The sequence below is a fragment of the Lithobates pipiens genome, unplaced genomic scaffold, assembly GCF_037356315.1.
Source record: "Lithobates pipiens isolate NorthernLeopardFrog02 unplaced genomic scaffold, aLitPip1_a1.2 Scaffold_13, whole genome shotgun sequence".
Taxonomy (NCBI): Eukaryota; Metazoa; Chordata; class Amphibia; order Anura; family Ranidae; genus Lithobates; species Lithobates pipiens.
Window position 1 is genome coordinate 536,145,550 of NW_027507718.1, and position 22,607 is coordinate 536,168,156.

General features: G+C 49.5%; 1 protein-coding gene across 1 annotated transcript in view; it reads left to right on the forward strand.

The window, feature by feature from the left end:
* The window catches only part of TLN1 (talin 1), a gene marked incomplete at its 3' end in the record, with an annotated part of 64,794 nt that overhangs the window by 14,593 nt on the left and 27,594 nt on the right, over positions 1 to 22,607 (forward strand). The window contains 7 exon segments of the mRNA XM_077478233.1: positions 11,313 to 11,485; positions 13,050 to 13,147; positions 13,301 to 13,430; positions 16,040 to 16,192; positions 16,964 to 17,106; positions 17,229 to 17,356; positions 22,361 to 22,421. Of these exon segments, the coding sequence (XP_077334359.1) occupies positions 11,356 to 11,485; positions 13,050 to 13,147; positions 13,301 to 13,430; positions 16,040 to 16,192; positions 16,964 to 17,106; positions 17,229 to 17,356; positions 22,361 to 22,421 (843 nt within the window).

The window sequence follows — 22,607 nt, forward strand, 5'->3', positions numbered from 1 at the left end:
TATGACCGACACAGTCCACACCTTCTACACCCATCTATGACTGACACAGTCCACACCTTCTACACCCATCCATGACTGACACAGTCCACACCTTCTACACCCATCCATGACTGACGCAGTCCACCCCTTCTACACCCATCTATGACCGACACAGTCCACACCTTCTACACCCATCTATGACCGACACAGTCCACACCTTCTACATCCATCTATGACCGACACAGTCCACACCTTCTACATCCATCCATGACCGACACAGTCCACGCCTTCTACACCCATCCATGACCGACACAGTCCATGCCTTCTACATCCATCTGCTGACCTGACTAGATCTTGGCTCATGATTTGGAGAGGTGCAGAGAACGGCCTTCCCTCTGCTGACCTGACCAGATCTCGGCTGATGATTTGGAGAGGAGCAGAGAACGGCCTTCCCTCTGCTGACCTGACCAGATCTTGCCTGATGATTTGGAGAGGTGCAGAGAACGATCTTCCCTCTGCTGACCTGACCAGATCTTGGCTGATGATTTGGCGAGGAGCAGAGAACGGCCTTCCCTCTGCTGACCTGACCAGATCTTGGCTGATGATTTGGCGAGGAGCAGAGAACGGCCTTCCCTCTGCTGACCTGACCAGATCTTGCCTGATGATTTGGAGAGGTGCAGAGAACGGCCTTCCCTCTGCTGACCTGACCAGATCTTGCCTGATGATTTGGCGAGGAGCAGAGAACGGCCTTCCCTCTGCTGACCTGACCAGATCTTGGCTGATGATTTGGAGAGGAGCAGAGAACGGCCTTCCCTCTGCTGACCTGACCAGATCTTGGCTGATGATTTGGAGAGGTGCAGAGAACGGCCTTCCCTCTGCTGACCTGACTAGATCTTGGCTGATGATTTGGAGAGGAGCAGAGAACGGCCTTCTCTCTGTTGACCTGACCAGATCTTGCCTGATTTGGAGAGGAGCAGAGAACGGCCTTCCCTCTGCTGACCTGACCAGATCTTGCCTGATGATTTGGAGAGGAGCAGAGAACGGCTTTCCCTCTGCTGACCTGACCAGATCTTGTCTGATGATTTGGAGAGGTGCAGAGAACGGCCTTCTCTCTGCTGACCTGACCAGATCTTGGCTGATGATTTGGAGAGGTGCAGAGAACGGCCTTCTCTCTGCTGACCTGACCAGATCTTGCCTGATGATTTGGAGAGAAGCAGAGAACGGCCTTCTCTCTGCTGACCTGACCAGATCTTGGCTGATGATTTGGAGAGGTGCAGAGAACGGCCTTCTCTCTGCTGACCTGACCAGATCTTGGCTGATGATTTGGAGAGGTGCAGAGAACGGCCTTCTCTCTGCTGACCTGACCAGATCTTGGCTTATGATTTGGAGAGGTGCAGAGAACGGCCTTCCCTCTGCTGACCTGACCAGATCTTGGCTGATGATTTGGAGAGGAGCAGAGAACGGCTTTCCCTCTGCTGACCTGACCAGATCTTGGCTGATGATTTGGAGAGGTGCAGAGAACGGCCTTCCCTCTGCTGACCTGACCAGATCTTGGCTGATGATTTGGAGAGGAGCAGAGAACGGCCTTCCCTCTGCTGACCTGACCAGATCTTGGCTGATGATTTGGAGAGGTGCAGAGAACGGCCTTCTCTCTGCTGACCTGACCAGATCTTGGCTGATGATTTGGAGAGGTGCAGAGAACGGCCTTCTCTCTGCTGACCTGACCAGATCTTGTCTGATGATTTGGAGAGGTGCAGAGAACGGCCTTCCCTCTGCTGACCTGACCAGATCTTGGCTGATGATTTGGAGAGGAGCAGAGAACGGCCTTCCCTCTGCTGACCTGACCAGATCTTGGCTGATGATTTGGAGAGGTGCAGAGAACGGCCTTCCCTCTCCTGACCTGACCAGATCTTGGCTGATGATTTGGCGAGGAGCAGAGAACGGCCTTCCCTCTGCTGACCTGACCAGATCTTGGCTGATGATTTGGAGAGGAGCAGAGAACGGCCTTCTCTCTGCTGACCTGACCAGATCTTGGCTGATGATTTGGAGAGGAGCAGAGAACGGCCTTCTCTCTGCTGACCTGACCAGATCTTGCCTGATGATTTGGAGAGGTGCAGAGAACGGCCTTCCCTCTGCTGACCTGACCAGATCTTGGCTGATGATTTGGAGAGGTGCAGAGAACGGCCTTCCCTCTGCTGACCTGACCAGATCTTGGATGATTTGGAGAGGAGCAGAGAACGGCCTTCTCTCTGCTGACCTGACCAGATCTTGCCTGATGATTTGGAGAGGTGCAGAGAACGGCCTTCCCTCTGCTGACCTGACCAGATCTTGGCTGATGATTTGGAGAGGTGCAGAGAATGGCCTTCCCTCTGCTGACCTGACCAGATCTTGCCTGATGATTTGGAGAGGTGCAGAGAACGGCCTTCCCTCTGCTGACCTGACCAGATCTTGGCTGATGATTTGGAGAGGAGCAGAGAACGGCCTTCTCTCTGCTGACCTGACCAGATCTTGCCTGATGATTTGGAGAGGTGCAGAGAACGGCCTTCCCTCTGCTGACCTGACCAGATCTTGGCTGATGATTTGGAGAGGTGCAGAGAATGGCCTTCCCTCTGCTGACCTGACCAGATCTTGGATGATTTGGAGAGGAGCAGAGAACGGCCTTCTCTCTGCTGACCTGACCAGATCTTGCCTGATGATTTGGAGAGGTGCAGAGAACGGCCTTCCCTCTGCTGACCTGACCAGATCTTGGCTGATGATTTGGAGAGGAGCAGAGAACGGCCTTCCCTCTGCTGACCTGACCAGATCTTGGATGATTTGGAGAGGTGTATAGAACGGCTTTCTCCACAGCCGAGCTGACCGGCTCTCAGACGATGACTCCCAGATAGACCGGACATTAGTGATTTTTGACTGACAGATCTCACAGACTTACTGCTCTACCTATAAATAAAAAAAACGCCTTTGGTGGGTCTGACCCATTAAATTCCTGGTCATAATTGTGTATGGGGGTGATCTGTCTATGATTGGATCACCCCCTGTACTGTCTCTGTATGGGGGATGGGAATAGTGTATGGTGGTGATATGTCCATCTATTATAGGATTTCTATACATCGCCGTCCTGTCAGTATCTGTGGCCAGTTCAGGGGGCTTCATTCTGCTGATTCACCCATGTGGTGGCTCCCCGGCGTCACCGGCTTTGTGGTTTTATTATCTGTGTGCTGCGTCCTTCCTTTTCCTCCCAGCAAAGAGTAAAAATATTTTACAGGATGTCTGTTCCGTCCAAACCCCGATACGGCATCACGGACCACACTGACGGAGCAGACAACGTGTGTATTCCACACAGAGTCCACACTGACAGAGCAGCCGAGGTGTGTGTTTAATATGACTGCCACAGTCCACACCTTCTACACCCATCCATGACTGACACAGTCCACACCTTCTACACCCATCTATGACTGCCACAGTCCACACCTTCTACACCCCTCTATGACTGACACAGTCCACACCTTCTACACCCATCTATGACTGACACAGTCCACACCTTCTACACCCATCTATGACTGCCACAGTCCACACCTTCTACATCCATCCATGACTGACACAGTCCACACCTTCTACACCCATCTATGACTGACACAGTCCACACCTTCTACATCCATCCATGACTGACACAGTCCACACCTTCTACATCCATCCATGACTGACACAGTCCACACCTTCTACATCCATCCATGACTGACACAGTCCACACCTTCTACATCCATCCATGACTGACACAGTCCACACCTTCTACACCCATCTATGAACAACACAGTCCACACCTTCTACATCCATCCATGACTGACACAGTCCACACCTTCTACATCCATCCATGACCGACACAGTCCACACCTTCTACACCCATCTATGACTGACACAGTCCACACCTTCTACATCCATCCATGACCGACACAGTCCACACCTTCTACACCCATCCATGACCGACACAGTCCACACCTTCTACACCCATCTATGACCGACACAGTCCACACCTTCTACACCCATCTATGACTGACACAGTCCACACCTTCTACACCCATCTATGACTGACACAGTCCACACCTTCTACACCCATCTATGACCGACACAGTCCACACCTTCTACACCCATCCATGCCCGACACAGTCCACACCTTCTACACCCATCTATGACTGACACAGTCCACACCTTCTACACCCATCTATGACTGACACAGTCCACACCTTCTACACCCATCTATGACTGACACAGTCCACACCTTCTACACCCATCTATGACTGACACAGTCCACACCTTCTACACCCATCTATGACTGACACAGTCCACACCTTCTACACCCATCTATGACTGACACAGTCCACACCTTCTACACCCATCTATGACCGACACAGTCCACACCTTCTACACCCATCCATGCCCGACACAGTCCACACCTTCTACACCCATCTATGACCGACACAGTCCACACCTTCTACACCCATCTATGACTGACACAGTCCACACCTTCTACATCCATCCATGACTGACATAGTCCACACCTTCTACATCCATCTATGACTGACACAGTCCACACCTTCTACATCCATCCATCCATGACCGACACAGTCCACACCTTCTACACCCATCTATGACTGACACAGTCCACACCTTCTACATCCATCCATGACTGACACAGTCCACACCTTCTACACCCATCTATGAACAACACAGTCCACACCTTCTACATCCATCTATGACCGACACAGTCCACACCTTCTACATCCATCTATGACCGACACAGTCCACACCTTCTACATCCATCCATGACTGACACAGTCCACACCTTCTACATCCATCCATGACCGACACAGTCCACACCTTCTACACCCATCTATGACTGACACAGTCCACACCTTCTACATCCATCCATGACCGACACAGTCCACACCTTCTACACCCATCCATGACCGACACAGTCCACACCTTCTACACCCATCCATGACCGACACAGTCCACACCTTCTACACCCATCTATGACCGACACAGTCCACACCTTCTACACCCATCTATGACCGACACAGTCCACACCTTCTACACCCATCTATGACTGACACAGTCCACACCTTCTACACCCATCCATGACTGACACAGTCCACACCTTCTACACCCATCCATGACTGACACAGTCCACACCTTCTACACCCATCTATGACTGACACAGTCCACACCTTCTACATCCATCCATGACCGACACAGTCCACACCTTCTACACCCATCCATGACCGACACAGTCCACACCTTCTACACCCATCTATGACCGACACAGTCCACACCTTCTACACCCATCTATGACTGACACAGTCCACACCTTCTACACCCATCTATGACTGACACAGTCCACACCTTCTACACCCATCTATGACTGACACAGTCCACACCTTCTACATCCATCCATGACCGACACAGTCCACACCTTCTACATCCATCCATGACCGACACAGTCCACACCTTCTACACCCATCCATGACCGACACAGTCCACACCTTCTACACCCATCTATGACCGACACAGTCCACACCGTCTACACCCATCTATGACTGACACAGTCCACACCTTCTACATCCATCTATGACTGACACAGTCCACACCTTCTACACCCATCTATGACTGACACAGTCCACACCTTCTACACCCATCTATGACCGACACAGTCCACACCGTCTACACCCATCTATGACTGACACAGTCCACACCTTCTACACCCATCTATGACTGACACAGTCCACACCTTCTACACCCATCCATGACTGACACAGTCCACACCTTCTACATCCATCCATGACCGACACAGTCCACACCTTCTACACCCATCTATGAACGACACAGTCCACACCTTCTACACCCATCTATGACTGACACAGTCCACACCTTCTACACCCATCTATGACTGACACAGTCCACACCTTCTACCCCCATCTATGACTGACACAGTCCACACCTTCTACACCCAGCTATGACCGACACAGTCCACACCTTCTACACCCATCTATGACTGACACAGTCCACACCTTCTACCCCCATCTATGACTGACACAGTCCACACCTTCTACACCCAGCTATGACTGACACAGTCCACACCTTCTACACCCATCTATGACCGACACAGTTCACACCTTCTACACCCATCTATGACCGACACAGTTCACACCTTCTACACCCATCTATGGCCGACACAGTCCACACCTTCTACACCCATCTATGACCGACACAGTCCACACCTTCTACATCCATCCATGACTGACACAGTCCACACCTTCTACACCCATCTATGACCGACACAGTCCACACCTTCTACACCCATCTATGACCGACACAGTCCACACCTTCTACACCCATCCATGACTGACACAGTCCACAAATTCTGCTATATCCTGTAATAACGAGTTGACTTTTCATCTTAATACTTTTCTCTTTCTGCACGGATATTTCTTTTTTTGGAGCGTTCTCCCTCGTTGGCCGTTCTGATTCACACAAGAAGCAGCCAAGATAAACACTGTAGTTAGGATATCTGTCTGAGAAGAGTGAGAACCTGCATAGGGTACGAAGGACTAAACAATCAAGTGGGGCTTAGTTCCACCCAGTCACTGGGGGTCAGCTTTACTGTGTGAGGGGAGGGGTCCTAGAAAGGCTGTGTGCTCATTGTGTACATGGCCGGGATATCTGACATTCCACCATAGCAATAGTCAGCTGAGCTGTCGCTGTGTAATCCTGATTGATACACCATCCCCATTGTACATACCTCCCCCCCACCACCGATATACATGCTATCCCCCCGTGTACATACCATCCTACCCCCCCCCCCAGTGTACATGCCATCCTGCCCCCTTCTACCCAGTATACACCCCATTCCATCCCTGTAAAATTATAATACGTCCCCCCTTTTCTTGTACAATGTAATATACCATTTCCGTCCCTGTACAATATAATTTACCCCCCCTTGTTGCCTTATTTTATAGCTATATGGTCTTCTTCATTGAGTCCATCTTTGACCTCCCTGCAGCCCTAGAAGGGGCTGGGCCACCGGTCCCTGTGACCATCTCTGACTCCAGATTCAAACTCTCAACAGCCTGTTTCTAAAGAGCCTTTCAGAAAAGCCGCAGTCTCCCGGGTTCTGAACAGGTCTGTGGCCCTGTCTCTCCTGATCAGATTGGCCTTGCCTTATTCCTTCAGCTTATTCATATGACTGAGGAAGTTTCTTCCTCCCATTCCTGGGGCATTCCACTTGTTTTATCCCCTGAGTCTACTGTCTGGTCCTTCACAACAAATTGTCCTCGCCATATCAGGGGATCTTCCCACAACAACGTTTCCTGTGTGGACTCCATTGGACACCATCTGCATAAGGAAAGTTGCCTGACCCCTTCCCTGGATGATGTGGAAAGTATTATTCTCAAATCAACTGTCCTTTCAAACCATGTTGCCTTGGAGACTGGCTTCTCTCAACCAGTAGCTTGTGCGCCTCGAGTCCCATGGGACATAGAAATTTTGTTGGCGGTCCTTGTAATATCAGGCACAACACCTTGCCTTCCTGCTGTGGGTACTCTACAGGGGGCAGAGTATGGGTAGAGGACTTTGTGGGACCTCTTCGCCAGGAAATTCTGTGGAATGCCTTCCCTTTTCCTGCCTTTAATCAGGAAAATCAACTTTAGCTGCCCATAGATGGTTTAAATCTCAGCCAGTTCAGTAGGGACTGGCCGCGATTCGACTCATCTATGGGCAGGCTGATTGTACCCGAGTCGGCCAATGGATTGATTTGGGTACAATCAGCCTGCCCAAAGATGTATGGACTTTTGGCATGCGATATATTGCCAGCAGTAGTCCCTGTGTTTTCCCGGCAGGGGTGCCTCCCCTCCCCATGGGGGAACACAATAGCGCTGCGGGCGGGATTCCCCCATCAACACTGACTGTGAGCCTTGGTTGCAGGAATGAAAATTGATCCATCAATGGGCCGTCCCTCGTGTCATGCCTGGTGATGTTCTCTGGTCTTGGAGGGGTCCGGAGATTCCTTTTTATCTATGGTTGAGGTTTGTCAGACTCCACGGCGTTCTTCTGCAGCTCCCTAGTGTCACCTAGAGGTGTTGGAAAGGACATTTTCATTTTTTGTCTCTGTGTCTGTTGGTGGTCTCTGACTCTCATATCCGGGGCTGATGGCTCATTTTTATTCCTGCCTACCCTTGTGGCAATGCCTTCTATGCACCCTCTTTGTTCTGTCACGTGGGATTGAACCCTTAAATATACCCTCTTTGTTCTGTCATGTGGGATTGAACCCTTAAATCTACCCTCTTTGTTCTGTCACGTGGGATTGAACCCTTAAATATACCCTCTTTGTTCTGTCACGTGGGATTGAACCCTTAAATCGACCCTCTTTGTTCTGTCACGTGGGATTGATCCCTTAAATCTTCTAGTAGGTTCAGAATTATCTACACGCCCTCATGGGGCTATTGGGTTATGCTGATACTGTACACTCTGTGGTGTACCTCATTGAGGTTGGTTGTCTGGTTTGGCAAACTCCTTTTTAGTCATCGTTTTAGCTCCTTACCCATAAGGTTTTGGGCCTCAGGCCTTCTATGTCGATCTGTTTTCTTTTGTGCTGGGTGCCCTTTGGAAAGTCTTCCTCCTGTGGGTTGTTCCCAGGGATTTGTTTTGCTGACCACACCCTTTGTGGTTCCTTTCCTTGCTGCGTGGGAATTTGTTGTCCTTTCCCCTGTTTTGGCGAGTTCTGGTTGCTCTAGATCAGCCTTTCTCAACACAGAGGAACCCTTGAAATAGTTCTCCGGTCTCGGGGAACCCCCTGCTAAAAATGAGAAATCTACAACTCATGATACATTAGTGTGATGGTTGGTGGGAAGAATGGTCCTTACACTTGTGGTCAATGGGAAGAATGGTCCTTACACTTGTGGTCAGTGGGAAGAATGGTCCTTACACTTGTGGTCAATGGGAAGAATGGTCCTTACACTTGTGGTCATTGGGAAGAATGGTCCTTACACTTGTGGTCAGTGGGAAGAATGGTCCTTACACTTGTGGTCAATGGGAAGAATGGTCCTTACACTTGTGGTCAATGGGAAGAATGGTCCTTAGACTTGTGGTCAATGGGAAGAATGGTCCTTAGACTTGTGGTCATTGGGAAGAATGGTCCTTAGACTTGTGGTCAATGGGAAGAATGGTCCTTACACTTGTGGTCAATGGGAAGAATGGTCCTTACACTTGTGGTCAATGGGAAGAATGGTCCTCACACTTGTGGTCAGTGGGAAGAATGGTCCTTACACTTGTGGTCAATGGGAAGAATGGTCCTTACACTTGTGGTCAATGGGAAGAATGGTCCTTAGACTTGTGGTCATTGGGAAGAATGGTCCTTAGACTTGTGGTCATTGGGAAGAATGGTCCTTAGACTTGTGGTCATTGAGAAGAATGGTCCTTAGACTTGTGGTCATTGGGAAGAATGGTCCTTACACTTGTGGTCAGTGGGAAGAACGGTCCTTACACTTGTGGTCATTGGGAAGAATGGTCCTTACACTTGTGGTCATTGGGAAGAATGGTCCTTACACTTGTGGTCATTGAGAAGAATGGTCCTTACACTTGTGGTCATTGGGAAGAATGGTCCTTACACTTGTGGTCATTGGGAATTATTACCTCCTTACAGAGAGCTAAAAAGATCAATGGTGTGAGTGGGAACTTATCTGAGAAGCAGAAACTTCCCAATGCTGGAGGAACCCCTACAACCTCTGGAGGAACCGTGGTTGAGAATCGCTGCTTCAGCTTCTCACTTGGGTTGGGCACCACCACAAGGGGGTGACTTTCCTCATCCTGGTCTGGATCATCAGATTTATCCACAGTGTTCTCCCTTTCGGTTGTGTTGTCCGGGTCCCCATAATCCTCCAGAGCATTTTGTTTTTTTACTGCAAAATCCTTTTCTTGGAGATCATTGAGGGACACCTCTCTGGACTTGCATTCGTGACCTTTACCACCAAACTGAGGCATGCTGGGTAGAGAAGGGGGTTATACATGGGGCTGTCGATTTTTTTCTGGTTGCCATTCTCCTGTAGACGGCAGTATAACCCAACCGTGTCCCTCAATGGACCTCAAGACATGGATTTTACGGATAGATATATGTTCTGGGTGACATGGGTTGCAGTGAGTTGGGTGTGGGCTCCTAGGATGTAATGTATGCTCCCTCCTTCTCCTCCTTCTAGTGACTACTACACCACGTCTGGAATGAGGTCTGGAAAGTGTTGTAATAGCAATGATTATGATGTTCACCACCTCCCCCTCCTCCACACTGACTCTTCTCTCTATATATGGAGATGTCAGGAATCCTGGGATGTGTGTGCAACCATCTACCCCGTCCTGCCGGGAATGTCCTCCGACATTCAGTGTATATGGAAATATCCGGGACCCTCCATTCATAGATCTGTATGTATGTGTGTATATATAATATTCTGACAAAAGTAAGTACACCCCTCAGTGACTTTTCTTCTCTCTTTTCATGTGACAACACTGAAGAAATGACACTTGTCTACAATGTAAAGTAGTGAGTGTACAGCTTGTATAACAGTGTAAATTTCCTGTCCCCTCAAAATAACTCAACACACAGCCATTAATGTCTAAACCGCTGGCAACAAAAGTCAGTACACCCCTAAGTGAAAATCTCCAGATTGGGTCCCAATTAGGCGTTTTCCCTCCCCGGTGTCATGTGACTTGTTAGTGTTACAAGGTCTCAGGTGTGAATGGGGAGCAGGTGTGTTAAATTTGGTGTTATCGCTCTCACTCTCTCATACTGGTCACTGGAAGTACAACATGGCACCTCATGGCAAAGAACTCTCTGAGGATCTGAAGATAAGAATTGTTGCTCTACATAAAGATGGCCTAGGCTATAAGAAGATGGCCGAGACCCTGAAACTGAGCTGCAGCGCGGTGGCCAAGACCATACAGTGGTATAACAGGACAGGCTCCACATTGCAGACAAGCGTCATTTCCTCAGTGTTGTCACATGAAAAGATTTACACACATCTGACTGAGGGGGTGTACTTACTTTTGTCAGATACTGTACATATGGAGATGTCCGGGGCCTTCCTTCATATATCTGTGTATATATACTGTGTATATGGATATGTGTGTACACCCCCCCCCCCGTATGTATATCTAGAATGGGGGTACGCCTCCTGTATGTTTATTTAGCCCACACACACACACACACACACACACACACACACACACACACGTATGTGATGATTGGACTATGGTGGTTTTTGGATTGTGTGTAACGCGGATCTCTTTCCCCCCAGGTTTTGTCCCTTTTAGATTAGTTCCCCCCACCCCTGTGCAGCCATGGTGGCGCTGTCGTTGAAGATCAGTATCGGCAATGTGGTGAAGACGATGCAGTTTGAGCCGTCCACCATGATCTATGACGCCTGTCGCATGATACGGGAGCGGGTGCCGGAGGCGCAGATTGGACAGCGTGAGTGGTTGTTTGTGAATCGTACATGAAGGGACGAGGGTTCGGGTACACGGGGTTATACTGCCTCCCCGCCAGGTGTACGTCCATCCTCAGCCGGGACCAACTTCAGGTGTCGGGTTCTTCTAGCCGTTCTCTTGAGTGAACCGACCAAGGCATGCTGGGAGGAGAGGAGTTATATAGGACCAAGGCATGCTGGGAGGAGAGGAGTTATATAGGACCAAGGCATGCTGGGAGGGGAGGAGTTATATAGGACCAAGGCATGCTGGGAGGGGAGGAGTTATATAGGACCAAGGCATGCTGGGAGGGGAGGAGTTATATAGGACCAAGGCATGCTGGGAGGAGAGGAGTTGTATAGGACCAAGGCATGCTGGGAGGGGAGGAGTTGTATAGGACCAGGGCATGCTGGGAGGGGAGGAGTTGTATAGGAACAAGGCATGCTGGGAGGGGAGGAGTTGTATAGGACGAAGGCATGCTGGGAGGGGAGGAGTTGTATAGGACCAAGGCATGCTGGGAGGGGAGGAGTTGTATAGGACCAAGGCATGCTGGGAGGGGAGGAGTTGTATAGGACCAAGGCATGCTGGGAGGGGAGGAGTTGTATAGGACCAAGGCATGCTGGGAGGGGAGGAGTTGTATAGGACCAGGGCATGCTGGGAGGGGAGGAGTTGTATAGGACCAAGGCATGCTGGGAGGGGAGGAGTTGTATAGGACCAAGGCATGCTGGGAGGGGAGGAGTTGTATAGGACCAAGGCATGCTGGGAGGGGAGGAGTTGTATAGGACCAGGGCATGCTGGGAGGGGAGGGGTTGTATAGGACCAAGGCATGCTGGGAGGGGAGGGGTTGTATAGGACCAAGGCATGCTGGGAGGGGAGGAGTTGTATAGGACCAAGGCATGCTGGGAGGGGAGGAGTTGTATAGGACCAAGGCATGCTGGGAGGGGAGGAGTTATATAGGACCAAGGCATGCTGGGAGGGGAGGAGTTGTATAGGACCAAGGCATGCTGGGAGGGGAGGAGTTGTATAGCAGATGTCACTGGAGAGAGAGGCGTTATAAAGGGAATGTCACTGCTGGGAGGGGGAGGAGTGATATCAGAGAGTTTACTGCTGGGAGGGGGAGGAGTTGTATAGGAGATGTCACTGCTGGGAGGGGGAGGAGTTGTATAGGAGATGTCACTGCTGGGAGGGGGAGGAGTTGTATAGGAGATGTCACTGCTGGGAGGGGGAGGAGTTGTATAGGAGATGTCACTGCTGGGAGGGGGAGGGGTTGTATAGGAGATGTCACTGCTGGGAGGGGGAGGGGTTATATCGGAGATGTCACTGCTGGGAGGGGGAGGGGTTATATCGGAGATGTCACTGCTGGGAGGGGTTGTATAGGAGATGTCACTGCTGGGAGGGGGAGGGGTTATATCGGAGATGTCACTGCTGGGAGGGGGAGGAGTTGTATAGGAGAGGTCAATTCTGGGAGGGGGGAGGGATTATACGGGGGAACATAGATGAGGATGGAGGGGACTCACTGGGAACATGCTGCTGTGCTGCTCTCACTCTTCTGTCTTCCTCCTTTTCTGTAGCGAATGATTTTGGTCTTTTCTTATCGGACGAGGATCCCAAGAAAGGAATCTGGCTGGAGGCGGGAAAGGCGCTCGATTATTACATGTTACGGAATGGGGTGAGTACATCCAGGGGCAGATTTGTGTCTGTTTTTGTGTGCTGACAGTGGTGTGGTGTTATGTGACCTGTCTGACCTTGGTGTGGTGTCATGTGATCTGCTTGTGTCCTTCCTCTGGGTCATGTGATACAATCATGCGTTGTGCTCTCTCAGGACACCTTGGAGTACAGGAAGAAGCAGCGACCTCTGAAGATCCGAATGTTGGATGGGACAGTAAAAACAGTCATGGTGGACGATTCCAAGACAATGAGTGATCTTCTAATGACCATCTGTGCCCGGATTGGTGAGATCTGACACATACCTAGTTCATTGCTGACAAACCTCTGATAGATCCCATGTAATGTGACATGTCTCCTCTGATAGATTTCGTGTAATCTGACATGTCTCCTCTGATCGATCCCGTGTAATCTGACACGTCTTCTCCTCTGATCGATCCTGTGTAATCTGACATGTCTCCTCTGATCGATCCCGTGTAATCTGACATGTCTCCTCTGATCGATCCCGTGTAATCTGACATGTCTCCTCTGATCGATCCCGTGTAATCTGACATGTCTCCTCTGATCGATCCCGTGTAATCTGACATGTCTCCTCTGATCGATCCTGTGTAATCTGACACGTCTCCTCTGATCGATCCCGTGTAATCTGACACGTCTCCTCTGATAGATCCTGTGTAATCTGACTTCTGTCCTCTGATAGATCCCATGTAATCTGACATGTCTCTTCTGTTAGATCCCATGTAATCTGACACGTCTTCTCCTCTGATCGATCCTGTGTAATCTGACACGTCTCCTCTGATCGATCCCGTGTAATCTGACACGTCTCCTCTGATAGATCCTGTGTAATCTGACTTCTGTCCTCTGATAGATCCCATGTAATCTGACATGTCTCTTCTGTTAGATCCCATGTAATCTGACACGTCTTCTCCTCTGATCGATCCTGTGTAATCTGACATGTCTCCTCTGATCGATCCCGTGTAATCTGACATGTCTCCTCTGATCGATCCCGTGTAATCTGACATGTCTCCTCTGATAGATCCCGTGTATTCTGACATGTCTCCTCTGATAGATCCCGTGTAATCTGACATGTCTCCTCTGATAGATCCCGTGTAATCTGACATGTCTCCTCTGATAGATCCCGTGTAATCTGACATGTCTCCTCTGATAGATCCCGTGTAATCTGACATGTCTCCTCTGATAGATCCCGTGTAATCTGACATGTCTCCTCTGATAGATCCCGTGTAATCTGACATGTCTCCTCTGATAGATCCCGTGTAATCTGACATGTCTCCTCTGATAGATCCCGTGTAATCTGACATGTCTCCTCTGATCGATCCCGTGTAATCTGACATGTCTCCTCTGATCGATCCCGTGTAATCTGACATGTCTCCTCTGATCGATCCCGTGTAATCTGACATGTCTCCTCTGATCGATCCCGTGTAATCTGACATGTCTCCTCTGATAGATCCCGTGTAATCTGACATGTCTCCTCTGATCGATCCCGTGTAATCTGACATGTCTCCTCTGATCGATCCCGTGTAATCTGACATGTCTCCTCTGATCGATCCCGTGTAATCTGACATGTCTCCTCTGATCTATCCCGTGTAATCTGACATGTCTCCTCTGATAGATCCCGTGTAATCTGATTTCTCATTGATGCATGCAGAGTGTCTTCACTCATTAAAATCCCGGACTGGCCCAATTCCCATCAGTCTGTGGCCAGCTTGGACTGGGATCAGTCTTGGGATTTAGGGGGGAGGGGTGTACTGGTCACCAGGACAGGAATGTGCCCCGATGAGCTCATGTCTGCCGAGCATTGTGTGTCACCGTCCCGGGTATTTTTATCTTTACGTGTCACCTGTGTGGGTGTCCCATGTTTAATGTGGGTGTACAGGGTATAAACCACACACAAGTACGCTGCTACATGGGCTGTATACATTATATATACTGTGTGTGTATACTCTATATATACTGTGTGTTTGTATACACTCTCTATGCGGTGTGTATACTCTCTTTATATATACTGTGTGTACTCACACTCTCTCTCCCCCCCATAGACCTTACACTCTCTCTCCCCCCCCCCATAGACCTTACACTCTCTCCCCCCCCCCCCCCCATAGACCTTACACTCTCCCCCCCCATAGACCTTACACTCTCCCCCCCATAGACCTTACACTCTCCCCCCCCCCCCCATAGACCTTACACTCTCCCCCCCATAGACATTACACTCTCCCCCCCATAGACCTTACACTCTCCCCCCCCATAGACATTACACTCTCCCCCCCATAGACCTTACACTCTCTCCCCCCCCCCATAGACCTTACACTATTGTTGGGCATGTTGGCACAATTCTATTTGCCTGGCTGTTGCTCACCCTTCTCATGCATTGCTTGGTGATGTCCCGGGGTCGATGGTTTGTTTGCCTGTCTCCTGCACTGTACAGTGAAGATAGGAGGAGTTTTTACTTGCCTGTAAATTCCATATCTTGGAGTAGAGGACGGGTCACCCTATCTTCCATTCTTTGGGTTACTTTGCATTGCTTGCTCCAAAACTGAGGACTCGTGGAGTGGGGGAGGGTTATAAGGGAGACACACAGGGAGCATGTTCCCGAAAGCTTTGCTAGTGTCCAATTGCCTGAAGGAACCAGCCTATAATCCAGGATCTAAGGGTACTTTGTGTCCTGCACTGTACCAGGCAAGTTAAAATTCCTCCTCTAATGGTTGTGGGAGCCATGCACTACGTTCACAGTGACAATAGACCGTTGTAGGTCTTTTCCATGGAGGGTCATCCTGTAGTTTTGGTGTTTTTCGTTGTATCATCTGATAAATACGGCATGGTGACTCCTGGGAGAGGCGGATAGTTTGTGATCTCTCCTCATACCTTCTTCTCTCTGCAGGTATCACCAACTACGATGAATATTCTCTGGTGCGAGAAGTGTTTGAGGAGAAGAAGGAAGAGGTGACTGGAACCCTGAAACGAGACAAAACCCTTCTCCGAGATGACAAGAAAATGGAGAAACTGAAACAGAAGCTTCACACGGACGATGAGTGTAAGCTCCATGACAAGAGGTGAAGGTGGGAGGAGCTGGGAACTCCACTATAGACACCTCAATGTTCAAGTCCCAAGAGATAGAAGAAGCCGCTAGGTGCTTTAGCCCACCTGTAACCCCCAAAAACTGATGTGTTTGTGTGTGTGGTAATGTGTGTATCAATCTTTGTATTGGTGATGAGTGTGGTTGGTGTTATCAGTCTTTGTATTGGTGATTGGTGGTGAGTGTGGTCGGTGTTATCAGTCTTTGTATTGGTGATTGGTGGTGAGTGTGGTTGGTGTTATCAGTCTTTGTATTGGTGATTGGTGGTGAGTGTGGTTGGTGTTATCAGTCTTTGTATTGGTGATTGGTGGTGAGTGTGGTCACTGTTATCAGTCTTTGTATTGGTGATTGGTGGTGAGTGTGGTCACTGTTATCAGTCTTTGTATTGATGATTGGTGGTGAGTGTGGTCACTGTTATCAGTCTTTGTATTGATGATTGGTGGTGAGTGTGGTCACTGTTATCAGTCTTTGTATTGGTGATTGGTGGTGAGTGTGGTCACTGTTATCAGTCTTTGTATTGATGATTAATGGTGAGTGTGGTCACTGTTATCAGTCTTTGTATTGGTGATTGGTGGTGAGTGTGGACACTGTTATCAGTCTTTGTATTGATGATTGGTGGTGAGTGTGGACACTGTTATCAGTCTTTGTATTGGTGATTGGTGGGGAGTGTGGTCACTGTTATCAGTCTTTGTATTGGTGATGAGTATGGTCACGTTTTCCTTCATACAGTGAACTGGCTGGACCCGGGGCGGACGTTAAGAGAACAAGGTGTCGATGAAAATGAGACTCTTCTTCTGAGACGGAAATTCTTCTATTCTGACCAGAATGTCGATTCCAGGGACCCTGTTCAGCTCAATCTTCTTTATGTACAGGTACCTACCTCCTATGTGTCCTGTATTTACTTCTGTGATCCCTCTGATGTTGGCTGTACCTAGCAGTCTCTAGTATTTATCTACATAAATTCTCGGTGACCTCCACATCCCCTGTTTTCCAGGCTCGGGATGACATTCTGAATGGCTCTCATCCGGTCTCCTTCGATAAGGCCTGTGACTTTGCCGGCTACCAGTGCCTGGTGCAGTTTGGACCACATAATGAGATGAAGCACAAGCCGGGTTTCCTGGAGTGAGTATGGAGCAGGGTGGGGGGGTGTTGGATCCATTTACTAGAAATGGGGGGCGGCATAAAGACGCCTGGACTGGGACCCCAAAGACAATGGGAAATCAGGCCATTTGCCTACACCTTGGACTTGTCCAGGATTTGAACCCGGGACCTTTCGCACCAGAAGAGAGAATCATACCCCTAGACCAACGAGCCAGGAACGTCGCTTTACTTGGAGATTTTTTTTCAAAAAAATATCCTCTCCTCCACAAGAGTCTTCCTGTGATTACCAAGGGGAAATTTTGTCAGGGCAAAAATCACCTCTTTTCCACCAGTAAGGGCTGAAAACAAACTCATGGTCTTGTAGCTTGGGCCTCTCATACATAACGGTGGATTAATACGAGGGATGATTCCCTCCCCCCCCCCCCGATTCGGTTTGTAGCAGAACATATGAACAGGCAAAAAGTTTGTTTGAACACCATTAAAGTCTATGGGACATGAACACAAAAAATCAAAAGTGCTAATTTTAAAGGTTAAGTGTTTGAGAACCTGGGTCCTGCCCCAGGGGATATGTATCACTGCAAAAAAATTGTTTTTCTTTTTTTTTTTTAGAACAGTCCGAGAGCAAAATTACATTTCTAAAGAAAAAAAAAGTCATTTAAAACTACTCGTGGCTATTAATGAATTGTCAGTCTTGGCAATATAGATAAAAGTCATTAAAAAAAACAGCACCAGGCCCTTCAGGTCTGGTATGAATATTAAGGGGAACCCCGAACCAAAAAAAAATGGCGTTGGGGTACCCCTCAAAATCCATACCAGACCGATTTATTTATTTATTTTAAGGGGAACCCTGCGCCAATTTTTTTTTTTTTTTTAAATGATGTGGGTATCCCCCCAAAAACCCATACCAGACCCTTATCCGAGCACGCAACGTGGCAGGCCACAGGAAAAGAGGGGGGGGACGAGAGAGCGCCCCCCTCCTGAAACGTTCCAGGCCAAATGCCCCCAAAGCACCTTAACCCCATGTTGATGGGAACAAGGGCCTCCTCCCCACAACCCTTGCCCGGTGATGGTGGGGGGCTTATCGGAATCTGGAAGCCCCCTTTAACAAGGGGACCCCCAGATCCCCCCCCCGGTGTGAAATTGTAACTGGGTACAAATGTACCTCTACTATTTCACAAAAAAAGTGTGAAAATGGTAAAAAAAAAAAAAACATGACACGGCTTGAGACAAGTCCTTTATTAAAAAATAAAACTGTCCCACAAAGTCTTCTTCCTCTCTTGCTCTGCCGACGGACCGAAACAAAAAAAAAAATGTGACCGACCTGCCTTCATGGGAGGCACCCTCAGTAATGACCGTCCTCTCAGGTGACAGCTCTTTTATAACTGAGGGCGGGGCCACACGGTGATGTCACTGGGTGACCCCGCCCCCCTCTGACGCATGGGGACATCCTTATGGCTTTCCTATAGCGTCAGAGGGGGCGGGGCCACACAGTTACCTAATAAAGGTCTTGTCATTTAAATGGTAGTAGGGGTACATTTGTATCACGTTACCATTTGACACGGGGGGCCGGGATCTGGGGGCCCCCTTGTTAAAAGGGACTTCCAGATTCCGATAAGCCCCCCCCCCACCTGCAGACCCCCACAACCACCGGGCAAGGGTTGTGGGGATGAGGCCCTTGTCCCCATCAATATGGGGACAAGGTGCTTTGGGGGTCTAGCCCAAAGCACCCTCCCAATGTTGAGGGCATGTGGCCTGGTACGGTTCAGGAGAGGGAGCACTCTCTCGCCGCCCCCCCCCCCCCTTTTCCTGCAGCCTGCCAGGTTGCGTGTTTGGATAATGCCTATAAAAAAGAGAATGGGGTTCCCCAAAGAAAGGTAACCCCAGAAAAAGGGAGGCTCGCTGAGGGACAGTACACCAAAAATTTCCAATCTATACTATTTATTGAAATATAATAAATATTAAATATAATATGCACAATACAAACATCTATTACTCTAAAACACGCTCTGGGGCAGGGTCAAAGACCACTGTAAAAATGACTAACATCAAAAACTGCTACTGATTGAAACAGTTCGATCAGAGCAGGCACAGGTGAAGAGGAAACACACAGACAGTGCTTACATAGAACATAAAAGAAAACACACATACACGTTCGGACGCCGATGAAATTGGTGTCGATCCAGGCGGATGCAAATAAATGTGCATCAGTACAAGCTAACTGGCAAAATAGGGTCCACGCCAATTTCTCCGGGGGGCTCGAGCCTAATAGAAAGGGAAAGCCAGAGGGACAGCAATAACTACAGAAATGCCTTAGATGTATAATCACATTGGGATCAAAAAGTTCCTTAGTAGATTAAAGTCACATTAAATCACCGGCTGTTCTTCATATAGGGACAAACATCCATCTAATGCAGTGATTCTGAACAATGTAGACAGTACAATAGTCCCATAAAGACACGTGTAATCAAAAAAGGGTCAAATTGCGAAACAAACAAGCGCAAGAACTTGATCAGGGTATCATTTCTCATTAGACATCTGGCAGTTCGGCAATAATAGACTCCTTACCGATCCTCCCGCAGGCACCTTCTCTTGTAGTGAATGATGTGCACATCACTGAATTCATAGCTTCCAAGATTAGAAATAGATGTTGTGTGTACTTTCTGAGTGAGGTTGTCCCGTGCTGCCGATGTACAGACACCCATATCTGTTGCAACAGTTTCCAGTGCCTTTAAGGGGTTCAAACGTGCACGCGCTAGTTCCGCTATTGCCCACGGCTTTAAACAGGCTTGTTCCTGTGTCCTTATCGTGGGCTCATAGCCCAAGCGGAGATGTTCGCCACTTCACAGCAGCGTGGGTCCGAGCGGATGTGACGTCAACGCGTTTTACAACAAACCGTGTGTAGCTTCATCTGGACGTATGGAGCATGCGTGGGCACTCCTTTTTAAACTTTATTCACCTCCCCCACATGCCCCCTAAATAAATAACCTAAAGGAGCACTCCTAGTCAGTGCGCTTTTGGGTCCCGTAAGCCAGCCCGTTCACTTAAGGTGTTTCCCTTCTCCGTGGAAGACGGCCCCCACACTGATTCCCTTCTCCGTGGAAGACGGGCCCCACACTGATTCCCTTCTCTGTGGAAGACGGGCCCCACACTGATTCCCTTCTCTGTGGAAGACGGGCCCCACACTGATTCCCTTCTCTGTGGAAGACGGGCCCCACACTGATTCCCTTCTCTGTGGAAGACGGGCCCCACACTGATTCCCTTCTCTGTGGAAGACGGGCCCCACACTGGTTCCCTTCTCTGTGGAAGACGGGCCCCACACTGGTTCCCTTCTCTGTTGAAGACGGGCCCCACACTGGTTCCCTTCTCTGTGGAAGACGGGCCCCACACTGGTTCCCTTCTCTGTGGAAGACGGGCCCCACACTGGTTCCCTTCTCTGTGGAAGACGGGCCCCACACTGGTTCCCTTCTCCGTGGAAGACGGGCCCCACACTGGTTCCCTTCTCCGTGGAAGACGGGCCCCACACTGGTTCCCTTCTCCGTGGAAGACGGGCCCCACACTGGTTCCCTTCTCCGTGGAAGACGGGCCCCACACTGGTTCCCTTCTCCGTGGAAGACGGGCCCCACACTGGTTCCCTTCTCCGTGGAAGACGGGCCCCACACTGGTTCCCTTCTCCGTGGAAGACGGGCCCCACACTGGTTCCCTTCTCCGTGGAAGACGGGCCCCACACTGGTTCCCTTCTCCGTGGAAGACGGGCCCCACACTGGTTCCCTCCCTGATGATTGGATCATTATCTTCCTTCCACCTTTCCCTTTTACTATATTCAACTGAATGGTCTTTATCCACTTGAGACCCGCGCTATAGCCGAATGACGGCTACAGCGCGGACCTCCTTTTCCTGGACTACGTCTATTGACGTCGTCCCGTTGCACGAGCGGCCTGTGTGCCCCCTGAGGGGCGCGCTCTGTGATCGGCGAGTCTACGAGACTCGCCTGATCACCGATCTGTGCAAGGGGTCGATCCCGACCCCTTATCACGTGATCAGCTGTCAGCCAATGACAGCTGATCATGTGATATAACGGAGCCGGTAATCGGCTATTATTCCAATCACTGGCGGCCGTGATCGGGACATCAGTCCCGATCACGGCCAGCCCTGCCAGTGCCCACCTGCCCCCTGCTTTGCCTGCCTAAATAAAAAATGTGTCCCCCCTGTCAGTGCCACCCAGCAGTGCCCATAGTGCCACCCAGCAGTGCCCACAGTCTGCCTAAACAAAGGTGCTGCACCCCAGTGCCACATATCCGTGCCCAGCAGTGCCGCCCAGCAGTGCCACCTATCAGAGCCACCTATCAGTGCCCAGCAGTCCCATCTATCAGTGGTACCTATCAGTGCCCCTTAGTGCCACCCATCCGTGCCCGTCTTTGCCCATCAGTGCCGCCTTATCTGTGCCCATCGGTGCCGCCTTATCTGTGCATATTAGTGCCGCCTTAACTATGCCTATCAGTGTCCACCAGTGCAGCCTATCAGTGCCCACCAGTGCAGCCTATCAGTGCCGCCTCATCAGCGCACTTCAATGAAGGAGAAAAATTACCTGTTTGCAAAATTTTATAACAAACTATTAAACATGATTTTTTTTTTTTTGCATCTTTTTTTGTTTGTTTAGCAAAAAATAAAACTCCGAGCTGTAATTAAATACCACCAAAAGAAAGCTCTATTTGTGGGGAAAAAATGATAAAAATGTCATTTGGGTACAGTGTTGTACGACCGCGCAATTGTCATTCAAACTGCATCAGCGCTGAAAGCTGAAAATTTGGTCTGGGACTGAGGGGGGTTTAAGTGCCCAGTAAGCAAGTGGTTAAAGACTGAGCCAGTCAGACGGGTCTTGTCTGCTAGACTTGCATCGGGAGAGGAATGGACAAGGTCTATTAATACAGATTGATATGATTAGTATAAATCAGACTCTTTCACGTGTATGTTATGAAAATTAGAGTTCCTCTTTAAGGTGACATCTGACATTCTATCTTCCTACAGCCTGAAAGATTTTCTGCCGAAAGAATACATCAAACAGAAAGGAGAGCGCAGGATCTTCCTGGTGAGTGGGCGGAGCCTGTGTGCACCGCGCAGTATGTACTCCCTGTGTGGGTGGAGCTCACAGTATATGGCTTCACCGGTATATCTGTGCCACCCGGGTGTAATAGAATAATTAGATTGGTGTGTATAGATCATAGAAGGGTATACAGGAGCTGTATGCTCCTTCCTGTATCTCATACCTGACCCC